At 41.5% G+C, this 20,363-nt stretch overlaps 1 protein-coding gene across 3 annotated transcripts in view; it reads left to right on the top strand.

Moving 5' to 3' along the window:
- Window positions 1-842: 842 nt before the first annotated feature.
- Window positions 843-20,363, top strand: part of RB195_014330 (uncharacterized protein) — a gene marked incomplete at both ends in the record, with an annotated part of 35,831 nt that continues 16,310 nt past the window's right edge. For 2 of the 3 annotated variants that reach the window (XM_064204545.1, XM_013444326.2), the window contains 15 exons: window positions 843-1,138; window positions 3,924-3,998; window positions 4,098-4,146; window positions 14,081-14,200; window positions 14,275-14,400; window positions 14,473-14,634; window positions 15,670-15,796; window positions 15,914-16,091; window positions 16,453-16,622; window positions 18,522-18,580; window positions 18,671-18,781; window positions 18,853-18,979; window positions 19,041-19,166; window positions 19,241-19,314; window positions 20,201-20,314. In XM_064204545.1, the coding sequence (XP_064060426.1) occupies window positions 843-1,138; window positions 3,924-3,998; window positions 4,098-4,146; window positions 14,081-14,200; window positions 14,275-14,400; window positions 14,473-14,634; window positions 15,670-15,796; window positions 15,914-16,091; window positions 16,453-16,622; window positions 18,522-18,580; window positions 18,671-18,781; window positions 18,853-18,979; window positions 19,041-19,166; window positions 19,241-19,314; window positions 20,201-20,314 (1,914 nt within the window). Of the gene's footprint in view, window positions 1,139-3,923; window positions 3,999-4,097; window positions 4,147-4,309; window positions 4,367-14,080; window positions 14,201-14,274; window positions 14,401-14,472; window positions 14,635-15,669; window positions 15,797-15,913; window positions 16,092-16,452; window positions 16,623-18,521; window positions 18,581-18,670; window positions 18,782-18,852; window positions 18,980-19,040; window positions 19,167-19,240; window positions 19,315-20,200; window positions 20,315-20,363 lie in introns of those variants that run through there. The other variant, XM_064204546.1, reaches the window with a different exon arrangement.

Here is a 20,363-nt window from a genome sequence, read left to right as displayed (position 1 = left end):
GAGGAAAAACTTCTTGAAAAGAAGCATAGGAAGACAGTCGAGTGAATACGAAGGGAAGAGAAGTATAATCACGAGTTTAAATATTTGAAGAATTCCTGAAGTGATTCCCGCTGCAAATAACATTAATTTTCGTCTTCCTTCGGTAATGTGTATTATTTTTTTGTTTTTACACTCAGCTCATTTATTTTGCTGTCTCACACTTATTAATCTCTTTTTACGACCTTAATTCATCAGATGAGGATTTTTTCAAATGACACCAACTCTTTTTACCGCAGAACCTCACCCCATAATCTCACTTTCTCATTCGTCACAATGGCTTTATTTTGTGACAAGGACACCTCCTCATGTGTTGCCAAAATTAATCATCAGCATCTAGGGGTCCTTGCGAAAGCTCCTATCTCTTTCAACCGAAAGTACCATTTCGTCAACAAAACATTTCCTGGATGAGAGAAAAGTGCATTTTCAACTAAGAAGTAACCTGATCGTGCTGTTTGTCGCCTTTCTGACCCACTATTATGATGCGTGTTAGAGCTTTCATGTCTCATCTTCTATATAATAATTTCCCAGTACCAAGTGCGTCACGTTGTATCTTCTCTGTTTGCCATCTAATTAATTCTCCTTCTTGATGAATCGCAGCTCGTCCTCGATCGACCATTTCGGAGGTATTAGTGCGCGGAAACCAACTTTACGCTGAAATCCCCCGAAAATCACCGAAAGAAACTGCTGTAGTGGCGATCCGACGAACTGGACCTACGGGTGGTCCTTTTCCCACGGGAACGTTTGCCAGGATCAGCTGCTCATCTCTTTATTTGGATATTTTAATTTCGCGCCGCCGGCGATCGATGCATGGGACGAGTTGCTCCGCCCACACTCCTCTAGCTGTTGTTCTCCCGCTGAAGCTGCTGCTAGTGGTGCTGTTGCTGCTTCACGCCACTGCTAATACTGCTTGGTCCGCCCATTTCCGAATATTCCCACGCGATGTTCATCCGTCGTTGACCTACGACTCCTCGTGCCGACATCGTTATCGTCGTCGCCCAAACATGCACGTCCGTTATTTACAGCATCAACATCAGGGCACCGTTCAGTTGCTACTCATGCCCCTGAGCACTGCCGCCAGCTCCATAAAAAGCACTAAATGGTGAGTCCTTTTCCATTCTAGTAATTTCCAAAAGAAAATCAATTTGACTCACGAGAAATACCCTTTTATCAGACAAAGCTAGAGGATAGGAGCAACTAGTATGTACACTTCTTCTTCTTTCACGCCAGGATGTGAGAACAGTCCAGCAACGTTCGCTGAAATCACCTACGGTTGATCTGTTAACGCTAGCTTCCCTCTCAAGGGATTAAGTGACCCAATTCGAGTTACAGTAATCTTGACACTCCTCACAGCGACTAACTTAAAAAATGTCAAAATGAAGTCAACAATGAATTTGACGGCAATTACAAATTCTGTGATTTTTTGGAAAATTCGGAAATTCTGATATCTAGCACGTTGTAATTTTAGCTTTGACTATCCATTTATTTATTTATGATCACGAAAGGTGTACCAAGAAAGAAAAAAGAAGTGGACAATGCAAAATTCCTCGGAAATTATCTTAGTTAATGGTTCACTGAAGGGAACCTGAAGTACGTGCAAAGTTTTCCTCCTGCTCCTCAATGGTGGCAAATCACAGCGTTGTGTTCATCTCTCATGTCTGCATTTATATATATATATATATATATATATATATATATATACATATATATACATATATATTCTCTAGGATCTTCTAATTCCCACACAACATAGAGAATAATTGAAATCAAGCTCGTCTTCTATTATTTATTTCAATTAAAAGAAATCGATCATGAGCATCAATCGCTCTGTCTGGTGGAAGCTCCAGCTTTTAATATCACTCTTGTCTTCCAATACATCTCTTACAAGCGTATATGCATTCAGTTCTAAGAATCACTATAAAGACAAGCTTTCCTTTCCGAAAAAAAAAACTTTTATCTGCCGCAGGTTGTCTGAGAAGACACAAAACCCGGATTTGTTTATCACCTTACATTAAGTGTCTCTAAACTCTGTTTCTTGTAAGAGTTAAAGAGAGTAAACTTCTGGTCTACTGCCTGACCCAAATTTTCGCGGGAAATTTCTGGCTTTGTGTTTTTAAGGATAATTTCATGTGATGCATTGCATGCTTATGAAAGAAATCATGCTTCTAAGACCCGCTAGCTATGATGAAGAATTACCTCCTTAATTTTACTACCCGCCATTATTTACTTTAAGTCCATCTGCAGGTTAGCCGATTTTTCCTCCGACGCATACTTTCCAATGCAGAAATCTCTATTTGAATGCAGATTGCGCAAACTTTATTGCAGCTTTCTCAGGGTTACTCAGCCAAGACCACTTCAGAGAACTGCGTTGTTCATTTCTGCGACTCCGATGTTTTTCTGTTAGGAAGAATGTTGGAAACGTGTTACGTTGAAAATTGTGAGCGCATTTCTCTTGAGCATACGTCAGAAGCTTTTTTTGCTATGCACTTGGGAGTAGGAATGTAATAAACTCTCGAGTGATTTATAGTCGGAAAAGGCGAAAAAACTACAAGAATTCGCTTTGGTGACTGGCTGGGAGGCGGCTGAAAAATCTCCCTGTTTTGCTCGGTTGTTGTTGGCCCTCCACTAGAGAGCAACTTCAGCTGAACCTCAGCTTTCAATTAGACTCGTCGCTCGTCGACGAAATAGCGGCTCCTTGTGTTTTCTGCCCGCCGTCGGTCTTCTTTGTTCCGGCGCCGCCGCCACCGCCCGTGCTACTCTGATTTGCACCGGAAGCCCCTTTGCTTCCACAACAAGAACGTGCACAATGTCAGCTGCATTATGCATGCGAAGAGTGCGGATAATTAGTCCTGCAGTACTGTCGATTCATTAAACACAAAGTCGCAAATCGAAAGAAGTAAAAATAAGCACCGGAACTCTTTCTATCACTGATTCTGACTAGTTCCGAAATATCCATGAATTTGCTCTCATGGTGCGTTAAAAATGTACTGAGCATTCCATTACGGAAACTATAGAAAGGGATGCGAACAAATTCTGAAACGTATGTACATAAGTGTCTAAAATATGTTTTCTGAGGCATGCATCACTTCTTGCTTTGCATTTTTTAAAAATAAGGAATTTTTTCGCCACTACAACTGCAACTTATTTTCCGAATTATTTGCCGAAAAAGGTGCTATATATAGCTCTAGTTTTTGTTTTGTTTTTTTTAGGAAATTCTGTAATCTTGTGTTGTAATTCATGCACTATTCTGGGTTAAAATTCTCTGTGATTTTACCAAGAGAAAATTCACTGCACGTAATTTTCTTCCCAATAATGATGGTGCTGATTAACTTCTAAACTCCCCTCAAATTCGAATACGTTATCTCAGAAGTCCTGCTCAACATGTTTTCAACTAATTCCCTTGTCTGTTTTGTTGTTTACCCCCGCTAACAATAGCATGAACTTTTACTTAAAAAAAAAAACCCCTAAATGTTCTAGATCTTCCCCTTCCGTTGTAAAAACGGCAATTACCCCACTCTTCGCAGGTGATTTTCTCGATTATCTTCCCGGGTTCCTGCACTAACTTATGCACAGCCTTCCATGTCTGTTCCTCCTACTCTATCTTTTTTTGCAGTTCCCTCTAATCTAGGCTCCACTTGAATATTAAGCAAGTAGATTTAAATTTAATCCAAATTCATTTTTCTCATAGGAATTCACTGTTTCTTTTTTGTTTTTTTTCCATTATCTTCATTAAAATTTTTTTGCCCTTTATTCAAAATTGGTCACATATAAAGATGAAGCAAATGTTTAGCTATGAGCGTGTACTTTTTTGAAATACAAATAAATAATAATAGTTTAAATCGAGCAAAGTACTTAGAACAAATCCATTGGAAAATCCCCTTTTTCAGGGTTGACGACAGTGACGAATCCGAGTGCGAAGCGGTTCCACTACCGATTCAAACGTTTTTATGGCGTCAAACAAAGTACAGAATTATATTTTTTAACCCTTAAAAAAAGAGAGGCTAATGTCTCGTACTGGGGTGAGGTAAAGTGCGTTTTCTATTGAATCTCACTTCTTTCAGTCCCTTCCTTGGAGCGAAGATAGGGAAACTTCATGAGGCCTCGTGCGTGGTAAGCATTCGTTTATTTTCCTTGTTCGTCTTTTTTTGTTTTTTTAAATCACGTTATGTTACTCTTTACCGCCTTATGCGGTAAAGAGTAACATAACGTGATTTAAAAATATGCGGCAATCGTGAAGAGAAAAACCTTTGATTTTCGCGTATATCACTTCCAGAATCTCGACGAAAGTTCGCGTTCGTTAAAGTCAATTTCTGTTCCACTCTTTGCGTAGGCGAAATGGTTTTTTCCTGTCAATCAGTCGGAATTTAAATGATTGGCATTTGAAAGCAATTTCCTCACTTTTCTGTTCCACTGTTCTTTACAGATTTAATTACATAATGTTTCATTACTACGAAATGTACTTTTGAGTGACATTTTAAATTCTTTCCGCATTTTTCTTCTACAATCTCTACTTCACTGTTTTTTGGTGCTTCAAGCAAATGTGCTACTGTGTTTTTCTTTCAGATCTACCCGTTTTTAGTGTGTGTTAAATTTTCGTGTCGTTTTGGAGGTCAAAATTACTTGAAATTCAGCTTCAGGTGACGTAAAACTCTTTCTTTTCTCTCTTTAAGAATGTGGATCGACCTTTTTTATTTCCATTACTTTTTTGTATTTTCCCTCTTTTTTGCTTTTGCTTTTCTAATCCATCGTTTCTCCGTTTTCCTCTTTCTTCCTTGAAACCACCCGTTTGAGCCGTCGTTCATACTCCAGTGCTGATCCAGTCCAATTTATGAGCCTCTCGAACTTAAAAACATCTATCATTTACAATAATATAGCATCAAATCAGTGAAATTCGAAAATCTTTACGTTTTCTGGATGCTTTTCTCTGAGGTGGGTGGTCCTGAAGAAAAAACCATATGTTGTCTTTACAGTCCAGCTTTTTTGATTCTGCTACTTTTACAAACGTTCTAGCAATTTCTCTAAGTCCATTGACTTCTCTCTTAATTGGAGTCGTTTTTTGAGTGATTTATTCAAGCCTTTAGGCATGTAAGGTCGCATCTCTAGTTCTGATCATGGCTTCTCGTTGAACACCGTGAATTTGACCATCACAGAGCTCTTGCTCATATTTACGAAGCATCTCACTGGTTCCTCCACCACCACCGTCACTCCTAGCACTCGTTTACTCGTAGGTAGCCACCGAGAAGCGCCTAAATGTGTTAATTATTCACTGCAGTGTTATCCAAAAGCCGCCTATGAAGCAGCGACGCGACGGCAGCAGCAGCAGCCGAGGCTTGTGCACTGCTGCCTGAGAATCGTCGCATAATTATGGGCAGGGGCGCGTGAATTAGAAAACTGCGGCAGCGATGCGTTGGCGTACGGAAATCTCTTCACACACGCTTTCGAGGTCACAGTCTAGGTGCTGAATTCGAGATTCGACGAGAAATCCTCTCTGCACTGCTCCTCCTACTCGAATCGCGCTTGTTTCTCGGTGCTCTCCTCAGCATCTCTGCACTCGTTATCACATCCACGGTTCAGCAGACTCTGGAGAGTAGATCGGGGATGTCGCAACTGACACACTGACACCTCGCAAGTGGCGCGGCAGCGTCGGGATGATTCTTATCAAGTTTGTGCTTGAACGACACCCTCGAGACCTACAAGTCTTCTTCGAAAGGCGTTGAAGTGAGCATTGTGGATCGAGCACAACTCCTATTCAGTTTTTGTGAGGAAGACATGCTTCAAGCCTCACATCTTTTATCGCCAAAGAAACTAAAGTTTATTTTGGGTGTGCTGCGAAAATCGCTAGAAGTTGTGCGCAACATTTCACACTCAATTTGGCGCAGTACACAAACCAGAGAAAGAACTGAGGACAATTTCTCCAAAGTTTCTATTTTCTAACCCATATTTCTTTCTTTTTTGGTTTATTTTTTCATCCATTCATTTTATGCACTTTTTCCTACTTAGTCGACGAGCTAGTATTATTGTTTGACGCGGCTGTCCGCATCTTCGCCAAGGCGTGTCGTCATTGAACACAGCTCTGCCAAACCTCGAGCTACAGGAAAAGCTCGAACAAGACCCATCTATTTGTCCCAGTTACATGGTTTGGGAGAATCTCACTTGAACTGTCTATCGGCACCGAGTGACCAGGTTACCTCAGATGGACAATGTTCGGCAGTTCGGCGGAACGAAACGGAATGTTCTTCTCAAAGATTCCATGCTTTCTCTAGGTACTTGCCCTAAACGTGTAGAGGTTCCCCAGGGCAGTGGACAGTACTTTTTTACCGTATTTGGGTAATTTCCGCGTCATAACCCTGCGCAAAACTGGTATTTTCCCAAAGCGTACGCTCGAATGATTGCACTTCGATCAAGCAAGCGTCAAGCAGAGCTATCAGGTAGCAATCAGACTCGCATACGCAGCTCCTATTCATTCACTGAGAATGCCAAAAGATGCGCCGTACATATGAAGAAGAAAAGGAGTGAAGACTATTCGGGTATCTCTTCTTCCCATCCTGCTCTTTTCCACGCTTTCTCGAGCGAGGATGACATTGGTTTTGTAGACATTCTTAAAAGTTGGTCAGGATATACTCTTCCTATGAAAGGTTAAAAATCTCTACGCGAAGTTAGCTTCTCAAGATCTGAATAACGAAAACTCCGCGTATATAACGAACCTATTTTGGTGAAGATTATCCTAAGGATTTGTTCGAAAATTATTTCTTAAGTGATTTTCGAATAAAAGAAACCCGTACAAAAAGTTGTTGCAACCGTTATGAGTCGCTAACTTCCATTTGCATAGCTAGAATGGTAACTTCCTCCCCTACCGAATTGGATCTTCTGCTCCCGGTATAGAGCACTGTCTGGATTTCACTGCTAAGTCAATTCATTAATCCTTCACGACTACGCATAATGTCGCAACTACACAAACTAATTTTACGTATAGTGCCTCGTTGATGGATTAAAACATAGGGAGCAAAATGCTTCCAAAACATGAAATCTTCGCCTTGGAATTGTCCTGAAAAATTCGCTGGTGGAATATGTAACAATTTTATGCATTTTTTTTTTCTTTTTATCAACTGTTTGCAGTGGCAGCGAGTTCGCTTTGCTCGCAAATAGGACTGAAAGAGATTTCCTTTTTCTAATAATGAAGACAACACAGTCCGATAAAACCTTTACGCACAGCGCAGCTCACTCCGTAATTGAAGTGAAGGTCCCAGCGCGCAGACTTCTTCAGTGGTCAGAGAAAAAACTAAACGTGAACTATTACCTTTATGTTAGGATACGAAAACAAAAACAGTAGAAAAAGGTTTCCGAATAACCACAGAAGTGCTTTTAATTGGATTTTTAATGTTGCTCACGAAGTGGCACCTTTCTGGACCGTTCGTCTCATTTTCGATTCACAAGACCGTTTTAAAAAAGTTGACGCATAGCATTATCAAAACTGTGATTTAGTGGTGACCTTTCTAGTAGTTCCAAGGAGAAGTTCACCTCAGATTTGATTCAGAAAGGCCGTTCTCGTAATCCTCCCACATCAAACTGTACAGTAGGCTGGAGGTGCGGCAATAAGCTGGCATAATCTCGAAAAGCTACCTTTTTTTGCTGCGGAATGCGAAACGCCCAGATGTTGGTTTTGATGCCGAGCTGAAATGTCGTTATAAAATGGCATACTTCGGACGCTCATGCGTCAGGCGGAAAGATGAAGGGACGGATGTTTTGGACAGGCTCCGCTCTCAGCTGACCCTGGTTTGTCTACATTTTGCAGCTCAACTTTAATAGTGGAGGGGAGTTGTCACACAGGCTCGGAAGAGTTTTAGAAAAAATTGCCGTCCCATTTTGTCAAATTCAACTTTTTTCCAAGACCTAGGGTCTCTAGATTAAAGTCTGCTGACAGCTCGAATCCTTGAGATTACGCAAAGATATTAGCGGGTCATTTAGGTTGAGGGCCTGTAAAAAGAGTGTCTATCGGGAAATGAGAAAAGCCCATTAGCCCTTCGCACTCGGCAGTTTCAATCAACTCAACGCTTTTTCAAATCATCACAGGCTCGACGCTAAGAGATGTTTTTCGTCTTCTTGCAGCATCGTGACACTAATTCGTCGAGACGCTTCGCTGTCGTGTCGATGTTGTCATCAGCACACTGTGTAGACCCTGATGTGAAATTGTCGTGCGTCAGCGTATTGTTGAAGCTATTTGTCGGCGGAATCCCATTCGTCTCCTCGCGCTGATTTGCATCGTGATGCGTGTATATCGCTGCGTCCACAGAACGAACCCAACGTCGTAGTCGTTGCTGATTTCCGGTGGTTTGTCCACTGATAAATTCCTTTCTATTAGAGCATTCATGTAGATTGCTAAGCCTGTCTTGCGATCTACTCCCTAAACATTATCTGATTTCCAATTCAATGGTTTGAATCTGATTTAGTTAATGGAAATCAACGATATTGGTTGCAGTGATTTTCGCTCGCTATGTCCTTTTCGATGAGGACATTGGAAATTGCTGCAATTTTTATGGTTTATTTAGATTTCAAATGATCTTGCACTACGACTATTGAAAGCCCACGAGACGACTTTTATTCCTGAAGCCTCAAATTCGGAGATTCAAAGTGTGGAATCTGAAAATGAACCCTCTGTTCTATATTTTAGTGGAAGGATGTTAAATTGTCCACCTACTCTTCCACACTTTGAAAAACTTTGAAACAATTTGTCATCGGAAAGGTGAGACACGTCTTTTTTTTCCTCAGAGCTCCGTTAAAAGCTGGGTTCTTAAACTCTCCTAGCCAAAGGTATACAGGAGGGCAGTATTCTACAAGTGGAAGCAACGCCAAACGACACGTCAAGCTGCCTCCAACATCAACGACGTTTTAGGCGAGGAGACCACCACCCACGCTACCGTCTTCGACAACTTGCACGCACAGGACATTCACGCGCAGAAATTGCGTGAAATGTTGTGGAAGGAGTTGCTGCTCTCCAACTGTACGGTCGACGCTAAAGTGTACGCGAGTTGGTCGCCGCAATCCGACGCAAGCGGTCGAGAGCTGCTGCCGTCCACCTCGTCCATGACCCGAAATCACTTTGGCCACCTTCCGCTAATATGACGCTGGGTTGGAGAACGGTCCCCCATCCACCCTATTCCCAAACTTCGCTCTATCAGACTTCCACTTGTTTCGCACTTCTAAGGATTCTTTGGAGCAAAACATGTTCAATTCTTTCACTGACCTTCAAAGCTGCTGTTAACCTGCTCTTTGATTCACAGTCTGCAGTTTCTGCCCCAGGGAACAGTAACCCTCCCGGAAAAATGGAGCACTGTGATTGGGCCTCAGGACTAATCGATGGAGGGTCATGAATGTGAAAAAAGAGGCTAAGAAATTGTAAAGGGTATACGTGTGTAAAAATAAGTAACCAACCTAATAGAACCGATGCCTTGTGTTTCAGATGAAAGAAAGCGTTCTGAGAAAAGTATGAGGCACATAATATCATGGTAAAATGCGCTCCTTATTTTCTAGGAACATCAATAACACCATCTAACGTTTGTAAAAAAACTGTTAAGATTCGTTTTGTGTCCTTCTTTTGCATAGTGGACACGACTCTCAGGCAACAGCGTGCATTTTCTGTCAGGCACTACAGTTATGAATACATGTCATAGAGAATGTTTAACAGCAGAAGAACCAAAACAACATTTCCGCACGTCGTCTGCATCCAAAACACTTCCTACAAAATGATCATTGTGTCCTCATAACATAAGGAAAGCTTCCAGAAATGCAGTTTTTGAGTAGGTTTTGTCCTTTTAGGTCAAACACAGCTACAACCAATTATCGTGGTTATGCTGCGGACTAATGTGGTGCGGGAAGTAGTGGGAAAATAGAATACTAATGAAAGAGAAATCCTTCAGATATGATAGAAAAAAACATACTATACAAACAAGTACGAAACTATGAAATGTTACATAACAAGAGTACGTGGTAGAGGTAGTAACAGTAACAGTAGCAATACCGAGTTTTTTATTGCTTCTATACTTTGATTATTATGCTAATTCGCTTATATTTTTTCTCTTATATTGTTTTGCATCCCTTAATAATTTTTTTCTTATCTTTATCTTAAAAGAACCGAAGCTACTGAGAAGCACACACCAGTTCTCAATAGATACCTGCTTCTGCATTTGTCTGTATAACTCGTATGCGTTGTTCCTCATGCGCGAAATGTACATATCTCGTCGAATGGGTATCTCGCATGTTATTGGCTTCGTACTGAGCGATGCTAAACCGCAGCGGCGGCAGCACCCGTCCATGGATGAGACAAGCAGGAGGGGGACGAGTTCGAGCTAGCCGATTCAGCTCAGCACAAAGCGACAACCACTGCTGTCTACTTTTGGTTCTTGTGAGCTCCTCCTCTGCGACTGCTCGGAAAAGGTGTTTCTGGGAAAAGTTTTAGTGGCACAGAACTGGCTGAGACGTAAACCGTTCATAAAAAAAAACACGTGATTGGAAATGTCTCCAAAATTGGAAGGAAGGGTCCTGATTCGTTAAACCAACTCAAAAACAATTCGGTTAAACCTTTTGCAGTTTTGGTTAGTTATTTTTTTTACATTAAACTCTAAGCGTTAGGACAGCGCCAAAGATTCAAATTCAATTTATTCGAAAAATCTTTGTTTAAAAAATTCAAAATTAAGTTAATTTAAAATTTTAAATCGAAAATTCAATTTATTTCAACTACAATTATTATAATTCAATTGTTCTCGGTAACATGCGTCAGAAAAGCACATCCTTCCTGCGTAAAGCAAGGGAGACCAATTTTACTCTCGAACGAAACAAAAGAATGGAAGATTGACGTTTTCTCATGAACAAAACTACACTTCTTAGTCCTGGACTTCAAGGGGGAAGGGGACAAAGGAAGCATACCTTATCTTCTCGGATCATTCGCAACATAATCACTCTATATTTCATTGGGCGGTTGTCACTTTAGAATGATTTAAGATTCATCCTCAGCTATCGCCCTTTTTATGCTCAATTTTATCTCTTGTTTCCTTTACCAGCGCAGAGCTGCCGCCCTTTCGCGTTAGTAACTAAACTAACTGCTTTTTCTAAACGCAAGCATAATACTAAAATGAGAAAACATTTGCGCTTAAAAAATACCTGAATATCTTGTCAAAAATGGGCCTTTCTGTAAATTTTATTAGAAGTCTGTAGATCACCTAAAAAAGTTCGCAAGTTTGCTAGCACATGTAAAAAATGTGATCCCTGCGTATGCAAAAAAAAAACATTAGCTGTCACATTTCCACCGACTATTGTAAAAATCGGTCAGTACCAGTTACTTGAAGACACTTTCTACGGCGTAACGATGTCCACAGTCAAATATTCCTGCTGCGATCGACATCATCGTTTAGCCGTAAGAGTCAAGTCTCGTGCAATTGTATACGAAATAAAATGGAAAACCAGGTCATTGCCTAAGGCAGTGTCCCACGCCTTCCTCGCCTTATCTCGCTCCCAATAATCTCTCACTGCGGCAGTGTTGGACATTTTGCTTCACGTGTCGTCTGTGAAATTTTAACACACACTTCAACTCGAAATTCCCCTGTGGTGACCTCTAGCCGTTGGCGGCAACTTACCGGATCATGTGATGGCCCGGTTCCATTACCTAAATTTGAGGTCCTCTTTATCTCTCAACATCCACGGGATTTAGCGTCGAAAGGGCAGACAAATGGGCAATGTCACGGTTTATGTATTAATAGATCGTGATGCACTGCTGAACTGTGACTACATCAACACAATCATGTCTTTGCTAGTGGTGATAATGAGAATGTATATGTACCCTTTTCTTATTCTCAACAATACGGTCATTGTTTTATCTACAAACTTTGTAGATAAAACAATGACTGTTTGTAGGAGCGGGTGTAGCGCAGTCGGTAGGATGCTCCATGTCTGCACGTCGATCGTTGATTCGAAACCGCCCTAGTTTCAACCAGGCCCTTCATCCCTCCTAGGTCGATAAACTGGTACCAGACTTGTGTCATGAACGTTAAGTGTACTGTGTGATCAACCCGCATTCAACTGTTATCCCAGTCCAGGCCTTCATTGCCAATCACTTTCATCAAGGCGACATTCTATATGTAAAGCTGGCAGCTTTAGCCCAATTCGGTGATTTGCTTGGCAGCAAAGTAATCTAGTACCCTGCAAAAGTATGACCACCTGGAGCGGCTACTATGAACGGCTGCCTTATCGGCGGATTATCTTGTGATTCCCTCGAACTCATCGGATTCCGAGTCTCCTCAAATTCTGAAAAGTCTCTATTAGTTGCACAAATTGATCAGATTTTTCGCTTTAAAGAAACTTAAGAGTTTCTGCCTTGCAAATCTTCTAGTAGTTTTTGCGCAAATTTCTCGGCAAAGTACGATGCTGTGCGTTTTTATGTGACTGGCTCTCAGTTCCAATTATTATTACTGTTTGCCTTGTATTGACATCCCCCAGGGAAGTGCAGGAGCTCGAGAAGATAAGCTTTGCTACGGCCGGTCTTGTCTATTCTTTCAGCTAACCATTCAGTGCTACAACTAAGGAGTGGATGGACTCGGCATTTCTCTCCCGCCTCCAACCATTCTGCGACTGCTCGTATTTGCGGGACGCAGCTGAATGGATGGATTTTATTAGCACTTCCTTTAGGAAAATAATGGTGAAGAACAGAACCAAGCGAAATTCATCCATGTTCTTTGCCCATTTAGGCGACTCACTGATTGCCACCCTCTGTGGACGAGCTTAAACGGTTCCGTAAAGGTGAAGCAGGTGAAGCAAGAATAATGTCAACTGCCAGAAGAAGAAACCGAGAAAACGCAGCCTCTGCAGTATCGCTAGCTTAGAAAGAAATAAGCCAACGTAAAAACATTAGCTGAAAGGTCATCGGCGTGCCTATTGAAATTGGAGACAGGAAGCCAGTCGAAGGGAAACGGGCGAGAATTCGCAGAAGGCACGAGAAAACAAACGAAAACCAAGCTTCCGGCCTGCTTCACGTGTGCATACATAACAGCTATGGATGTGAATTGATATCCAGAGGGAAGAACGCAAACGAGCGACCCTTGTTTGCTATCTATTCGACGAATACTAGGATTACACGGGAAAACATGCATCAATTAGGTTACATCATTATTGCGAAGGTTAAAAAAAGTCTTCTGAATATTGATGTAGTAGCATTTTTTTATCCATTTGATCTATAAAATTCAACTCGTTGCTGGATCACACGTCTCCTTTCCGGCTTACGAAATCCCTTCATGCTCTTGTTATTTCCATTGGAAATTTCATCCATTTAAAAATTACATCATTTCTAAATAATGAATGGATGTGAGTTCTTCGTGTTTTAATTTTTCCCATCTGGGACTCGTTCTCACCGGGAGAGGGAAACTCCAACTCTTGTACTCAGAAATAATTTCATGGCTTAATGCTCTGATTTTACCGTCCAGCAAAACGAAGGAAAATGCAAAGTATTTATGAAAACTCTATGGAAATTTTATTTTGCAGTGAACCTTATACTAAAAGATTTCCAAAATTATATGACAGCTCAGTGTGCAATTTTGGAAGCTTGGAAGTCCTGCAAAGTCCAAGAATCTTGATATTTCACTTTGATTCAATTATTTTTGAAATGTTTTGCGCAACAAGGGAGAAATCTGACAGCCACAGCGTCAATACGCACACAAAATGCTATCGCCCCCTTCCTTCACCACTTAAAATACTATGACCTGCAATAACGCCATTTTACAACTGTTTATAACGAATTTTGTCGAAGTATCCTTGAAGATGCTCGTTTTAAATGCTGTACGAAATGATTATTCCGTCCCTTATTTGCTTTAAACTTACAACACTTTATCTGCATATCATTTTGATCTCTTCTGGTTCTTCTTTAGCAATTTTTTCGTGGATTTTCTTCTCATTCTTTCAACGAACAATCTTCTAAATCATTACTCCTTTCCATTCTCTGTGACTTTTTGCCTAATAGAATTTTTTCATGAGTTCTTCAGTTTAATTCGCCCAAACTTTCCAGACATTCGAGAGAGTAGTTGTGCAGAATATCCTCCACGGGTTGTCGCCATCGCTTTCCGACGCAATAGCAAGTGTCAGTCGATGGAAACTCGTACGCGCTGCACTACCACATGTCATTCAGGTGGCTCTTCGATTTTTTGTCAAAGACAGCTTTTTGTCATTTCCATCCTTCTCTATACACCTTGAAACTTTCAGTGTTGCGGGTCACTGTTGGAAGCTTCAGATGGCAAAGGATTATCGTCGTCGCTCCAGAAAATCTTGTACATACTTCATTGGATGTTGTTGGACTCGGCAGCAGAGTGTGCCGAACTCTCACCAAAAGTTTGTAGGCTTTGGAGGACCTTGCAGAAATCCCGCCTTCGTTGCTTTTACGCTTTTACTGATTTACTATAGGACGATACCTGCCAGTACCGAGGCCAGGGTCTTTTCTCACTATCTTCAATCCAGCTTTTCGTCTATCTCATAACCCCTTTGGCGGAGATGGTATCAGAGGAAGATATTGCCGGGAACATCCGACTTGAAAGTGGTTTGAAAATTTGGCAAGCCCTTTGGCAGGTGAGTGGTCGATGTAGGAGCCCTCGGGAAAGACCAGTGAACGTATTTACGTTCTCTTGTTACTCACGGCAGATATTTCCAAGACAACTCTTCGAAGAGAATTTCAGGAGAAAGGGACGAAAAGGGAAGAGGCGGAAGGGAGAGTTCGTTTATTTTAGCTAACTTAACAAAAGCTTGAAATTTTCGAAAATTGGAACCAATGAGTCCATTTCTAATCGAAACATTTTGTGACGAATAGTAAACTCAGTACTTTAAATTATGTATTAATCTGCTTACTTATAAAATACGCTGTCTTCCTACCTTTGCCACCCAAAATTGTGTTGCTTCTTCAAAAATTTGGATAGAGGTGACTTTTTTACCCTTTACTGTGCATGTGGGAGATCCTCAACGCTCGTCACTCTGACTGACGACTTGTTAATAATGAAGCACTTCTCAGAAAAATTGGCTTTTCTACATTTGCGTCCTTCCTTTACTTGTACGTCTCTTTTCAAATATCGTATATTTTTCCGTTCATTGCCAAATATACTCAAACTTCGTTTAAACAAAAGGAGAGCGAAAACACGTAATACTTCAAGCAATATAAAGACGTCACCCACGAATTTGTGGTGGTGCGGGTTTCAGGTGGGTTATGCCTACACGGAGTCGTAGATGGTGGGGAGGAAGGTGATCCCGTCCATTTCAATTGCCCTAATTGCCGTATTAAAAACCGCCCGGAAGATGCGGCACAAGGCTGGCGCGCTCCAATCGAATTCGTTGTAGAAAATAGCGCCCCGGGACGCCCGAAGCCGCATCTTCCGGACCGTTTTTTACGGCGACTAGGAAGAAATGAGCGGAATCCCACCGGTCTCTGCAATCTACGATCCCGTTAGTCTTTGACCATCAGAAATCCATATCACGTCAGATTCGTGGGATGATGCCTTTACGGAGGATGAGTTGAAAACTTCTGAAGTTTCAATTCACTACGAAGATGAGATCGTTTTCGTTTCCATTTACTAAAACAGCGGTACAACGAAAAACCTAAAAATAGCTCTTTAGTACCGGCAACCAGATGTGTGGTGCTTTACCGCGCCTGTGAAACAACGAAGAGACCAACTACCTCAGGTGACCTTCCTTCGCCGTCCAACGGCTGCCTCGATTCCACCAAATCAGAGCATTTACGTAGGTACGAGTCAACCTCATCTTCTTTGCTACCCTTGTTTATCATTAGATTTCTCTTTCTAAACACTCATCCAAGAAGAAAATTTGGATTGAGCCGTACGTTATTGGAATTGTTGCTAAGGAGAAGAAGAGAAACCTCGAAGGCCGTCGGTGACCGTCATTCCACCTCCAAAACCTCCAAGAACTGATCGAGCAGTGCTTGATGAGAAGCGACGACGAGAAATGGAAAGACGAAAAAGAGAGGAGTCCGAGAAACAAAAACAAGGGCAACAAACGGAGCTGACACCGTTCTTACATGAGTTAGTGTCTCTTCCCTAAATAGTCTTTATTTTTCTTCCTCGAGTTCTTCAGTGTCCAAATTATCTAGTAAAGTTGTTGCTTCTGTTCTAATTTGAAAACTTCAACACTGCGGAATTTTTGATGTCTACATCTTCCTAACTTCTGGTTTCTCCGAATTCATAGCTATTTGATCCAATGCAATCCAGCTATTTGAATTTGGAGTTTTCCGTAATCTTCCAATGAGTCCACTTGTAAATGACTACATTTAAGCTTAAAGAATTCTCTGTTCACATCGATCAAATTCGAGTTTTTCTCTTTTCATTTGAGCCGCTTCGAACGAAGTTCTCAAGCCAGTTTGCTTAACACAACTGTGGATTTCAGAAAATCGGATGCGTTACTTGTGGAAGTGCAAGATGGATGTCCCTCTCAATCGACACCGACGATGTCCAGCATAGTACGTAGTGTGAGCGAATACAAGACGGGTGAAACAGTGTCGGCCTGCAATAAAATATCAAAAAGCAAAACTGCCAATGCTTTCGACATGAGTCCGAGTAAGTCCTTGTTCTCACATAAATGTAAGATATTAATTATACCATACACTCGATTTTGAACAGCTATTTGCGTGACTATTCAAATGTACGAAATTGAAATTCCTGTAGCTAGCACAGAGTGCGAAGATGCGACGCGTGCACAGGGCTGTCACGCTCCAATCGAACTCGTTGCGGAGAATAGCGAGCCAGAACGCCTGGAGCCGTATCTTCCGGGCCGTTTTTTACGGCAGTTAAGAAGAAATTAACGGAATCACCCTTCCCCCCATAATCTGCGACTCCGTACAGGCAGAACCCACCTGAAACCCGCATCACTCCAGATTCGGGGGTGATGTCTTTAAGCACTAATTTCCTCTATCTCGATGTGTCTTCCTCTTAATAAGAAACTCGAAAATATAGTAAATCTCTCAAACATTTTCAAAGGCAGCATACACGAATCTGGGGTGGTACGGATTTCAGGTGGTCTACTCCGGAGTTGTAGATTATGGAGACCGGGGTGGTTCCGCTCATCTCTCCCTGAATCACTGCAAGCAGCCGGCCCCTGAATGCTGTTTTTTACGATGCCTTCTACTGCAGCGCGCCACCTTTGCACGCGTAGCGTCCCTTACTGCCTATCGGGGCAGTCCGAAATGATTTTCGACGAGTCGCAGGGCGGAGGCGGCGCAAGTTGTGGAGTGTTGCAACGAATGTCATCGTACAAATCAGCATTCAGGGGCCGGCTGCTTGCAGTGATGCAGGGAGAGATGAGCGCAAGCACCCCCGTCTCCATAATGTGCGACCTCGTATACGGATACTCCACCTGAAATCCACAACACCTCAGATTCGTGATATGCTGCCTTTGAAGCAATTGATGCGAAATCTACTAGGAAACGCAGTTTTGTCACTTTTTGCTTGTCGCCTTAATAATGTGCTCGTGGATATCTAAAGGATTACTATAATGCACAAAATGACAGAGAAGCTACACAAGTGCATTGGTGGCGAAAGACTATAAAAATTACGAATAAAAGCAGTCTCATAATTCTCGAAAACACTCGAAACACTAATCATACACTATTAAAGGCAGATAACGAAATTGTAGCAGTGCGGAAACCTCAGGGAAACCATAGAGCTTTGGTTGCTGGTTACGGAAAACAGGTCCGCTCATCCTCTGTCGTTGAAAAAAATGGCGTGGAAGACGGCGTTTTTTTTACCTTATTTCCTTTCCCTCCTAGTGGTTTCCTAACCAGCCTTTTCTAGTGAAACCAATGAATACGCCGCTCTGAAGACTGAAGCGTGTACAAGAGGACGCGTTCAAACACCCAAACGTTCCATAGGAAATGAAACGGCTCCTTCGTCGTTTTTTACGGTGATTAGGGAAGGATGAGCGGAGCCACGCTCGTTTCTGTAACCTGTAGAGCCTACGTATACAAACTCTACGTTTTCCCTGCGTCGGTCATGCGTCAGTTTCGTTATACGCTCTTTTAAAGTATTAGAGACACAAAGAGCGAAATATGGAAACAGCACATATATTGGGTAGATCTCCACTACATGCGTCTCCACCCTACAAAAGCTGGTTGACAGTGTGAAATTGAAGTTTGAGTGGTAAAAGTTTTCAATTAAGTGGCTTTCAGGTACTGCCAACTTCAATTCTTTCCCCTGAAAAATACTGTGTAATTGAAGCAATAACCTGATTACGTGTGCACATTTTTCAGACTTTCATAAAGAAGAATGAAGATACAATATGTTTACCTAAGATGACCTCTATTCACTATCTCCTAGCTCTTTACTGGTAACCCCCACTTCTCCAATTTTTTTGACTACGAGTTTCCTTTGCTCAAAATATTCTTTTTTTATTAATATTCATTTTTTAATGAAGCGAGCCCGTACAAGTACATCAACTATTCCAGTGTACTTTTCTTTCAGCTTCTGAATGTTCAATGAGCATGTTGGAGGAGGTCGATACAGTTTTGAATTTCACAGAGGTAATGAATAAATAGAGATAAATAAATCTACTTATAACTTCTGTTTAATATTTTCTATATTTAAAAAAAGCGCCAAATTACACTTTGAAGGAAAACAATTCACTATCTGGGGTGTTCTGTCCTAGCGACGCCCCCTTGGTCAACATTAGCGACATCTGCAGCGGTTTTTCTACGGAAGCTGCCGATTCTATAGATTCCTCGGTAAGCGAGCGGATATCTCCGTACCATTGAAAGGAAATAAGATGTTCAAAGCTACCTGTTTTAATCTGCAGGCGCTTTGCGAGAATTGTCGGAAGATTTCCCCCCGAGATCGACCGACATTGTGCGACTGTCAGTTCAGAGTTAACGGCAGCATCCCGCTTCCCGCTAATGATACTCCTCCTGTTATTCTAACTCGTGGTGAGACCTATACCAATTCATTCTCTTTTGAGAAGGAAAAACTGACTCCTCATGTTTACAGCTTCAACTACCGATGACACCGTCTCTTCGTCAAGTCAACACACCGTAATCCCTGTTCGGCCGCCACCTAAATCTCCTGAATCCGAAGCAGGCTTTCACGGAGCAGAAACCGCACGAGTCCAACCGAGTTAGTGCATTAGTGCTGAAATTTATTGGCTCATTGGCTTTTTTTAATCGATTTCTCGACTCTTCAATTTATAGCACCGGCACCGAAGAGTGCGGATGTTGGTAGCACTGATGACGAGATTGAAGACTTCGGCCAGCCCGACCCGATGGTCAGCAGTGTCTCTACAATTTATAGACCGAGCGGTCAAGGCACAGTTAATCCCATCTAAGCTGTGCCGGTTGCCCTGCTGAAAATCCAAACTGAAGCTTTTTTCACAGGGCCTTCTTATTCCTATAGTTTTCACAGAAAGGGCAGCAAACCATAACATGCCAGCATGTATTGAATGAGTGGATGAATGAATGGATGAATGAATGATTAAATGACCTAGTGAGAAAGCTATGAAATAACTATAAGAGCTCAATGGAAGGCAATAATGCATCAGAACTGAATAATTTGTACAGACGTAGGTAAGTGGCGTTACAAGTCGACGAATGCAATTAGAAAAGGCTACAAATAATTAGAAAAGGTTTCCAAAACGCACTATAAAAAAATGGTCAGCATTTAGTAAAGCTATTAGAATGATCTGCAATGGTTTTCATAAGGGCGGGACCATTCCTTCCCAGATAAAAAAGGAGATTTCCTGATCTGATCGTTAATAATTAATTAGCGAATTAATTAATTGCCCGACCGCCTGTTAGTATCTGAGAAAACATGTATGGAGCAGTTTTAGAGATCCTCTTCCCAACTCCTTAGAGCCGACAGAACGATATTGGTTGAAAATCACATTTGCGCCCACTGAACTGCATAATGTTGATACTCATTTTGGCATCGTCAAAAATATATTGAAGGTTTTAGATTCCTGGCTTTCAAATGAGGTATAATTTGTATAGAAATAATCATTTATTACGTGCAAAACTCGTATTTGTAGGAATTTTGCATCTTCATCCTGGATGACACCATAGATGTAGTGACACCTTAACCTGAACCCTTTGCTAAAATCCAAAAAAAAAAACCGAAAATTTTACTGCTTTTTTTGCTAGAAACTTTTTTTGAAGATTGCCACGATGCTGGATGTCGCTGTAATCCGAGCTTTGCTTATTACTCATTGGCACGAACAAGGAATTTATTGGGCTATGCGATATTTGCTTAATCGATTGGAGCAAATACAGGTAAAATTTTGCATTTCATATGTTCAAACTGTTCACTTCCTGGAGCTAC

Source organism: Necator americanus, chromosome V (assembly GCF_031761385.1).
Source record: "Necator americanus strain Aroian chromosome V, whole genome shotgun sequence".
Classification (NCBI taxonomy): domain Eukaryota; kingdom Metazoa; phylum Nematoda; class Chromadorea; order Rhabditida; family Ancylostomatidae; genus Necator; species Necator americanus.
The sequence above is the reverse complement of the archived record's forward strand: the minus strand, read 5'-3'. Positions and strand labels throughout refer to the sequence as shown.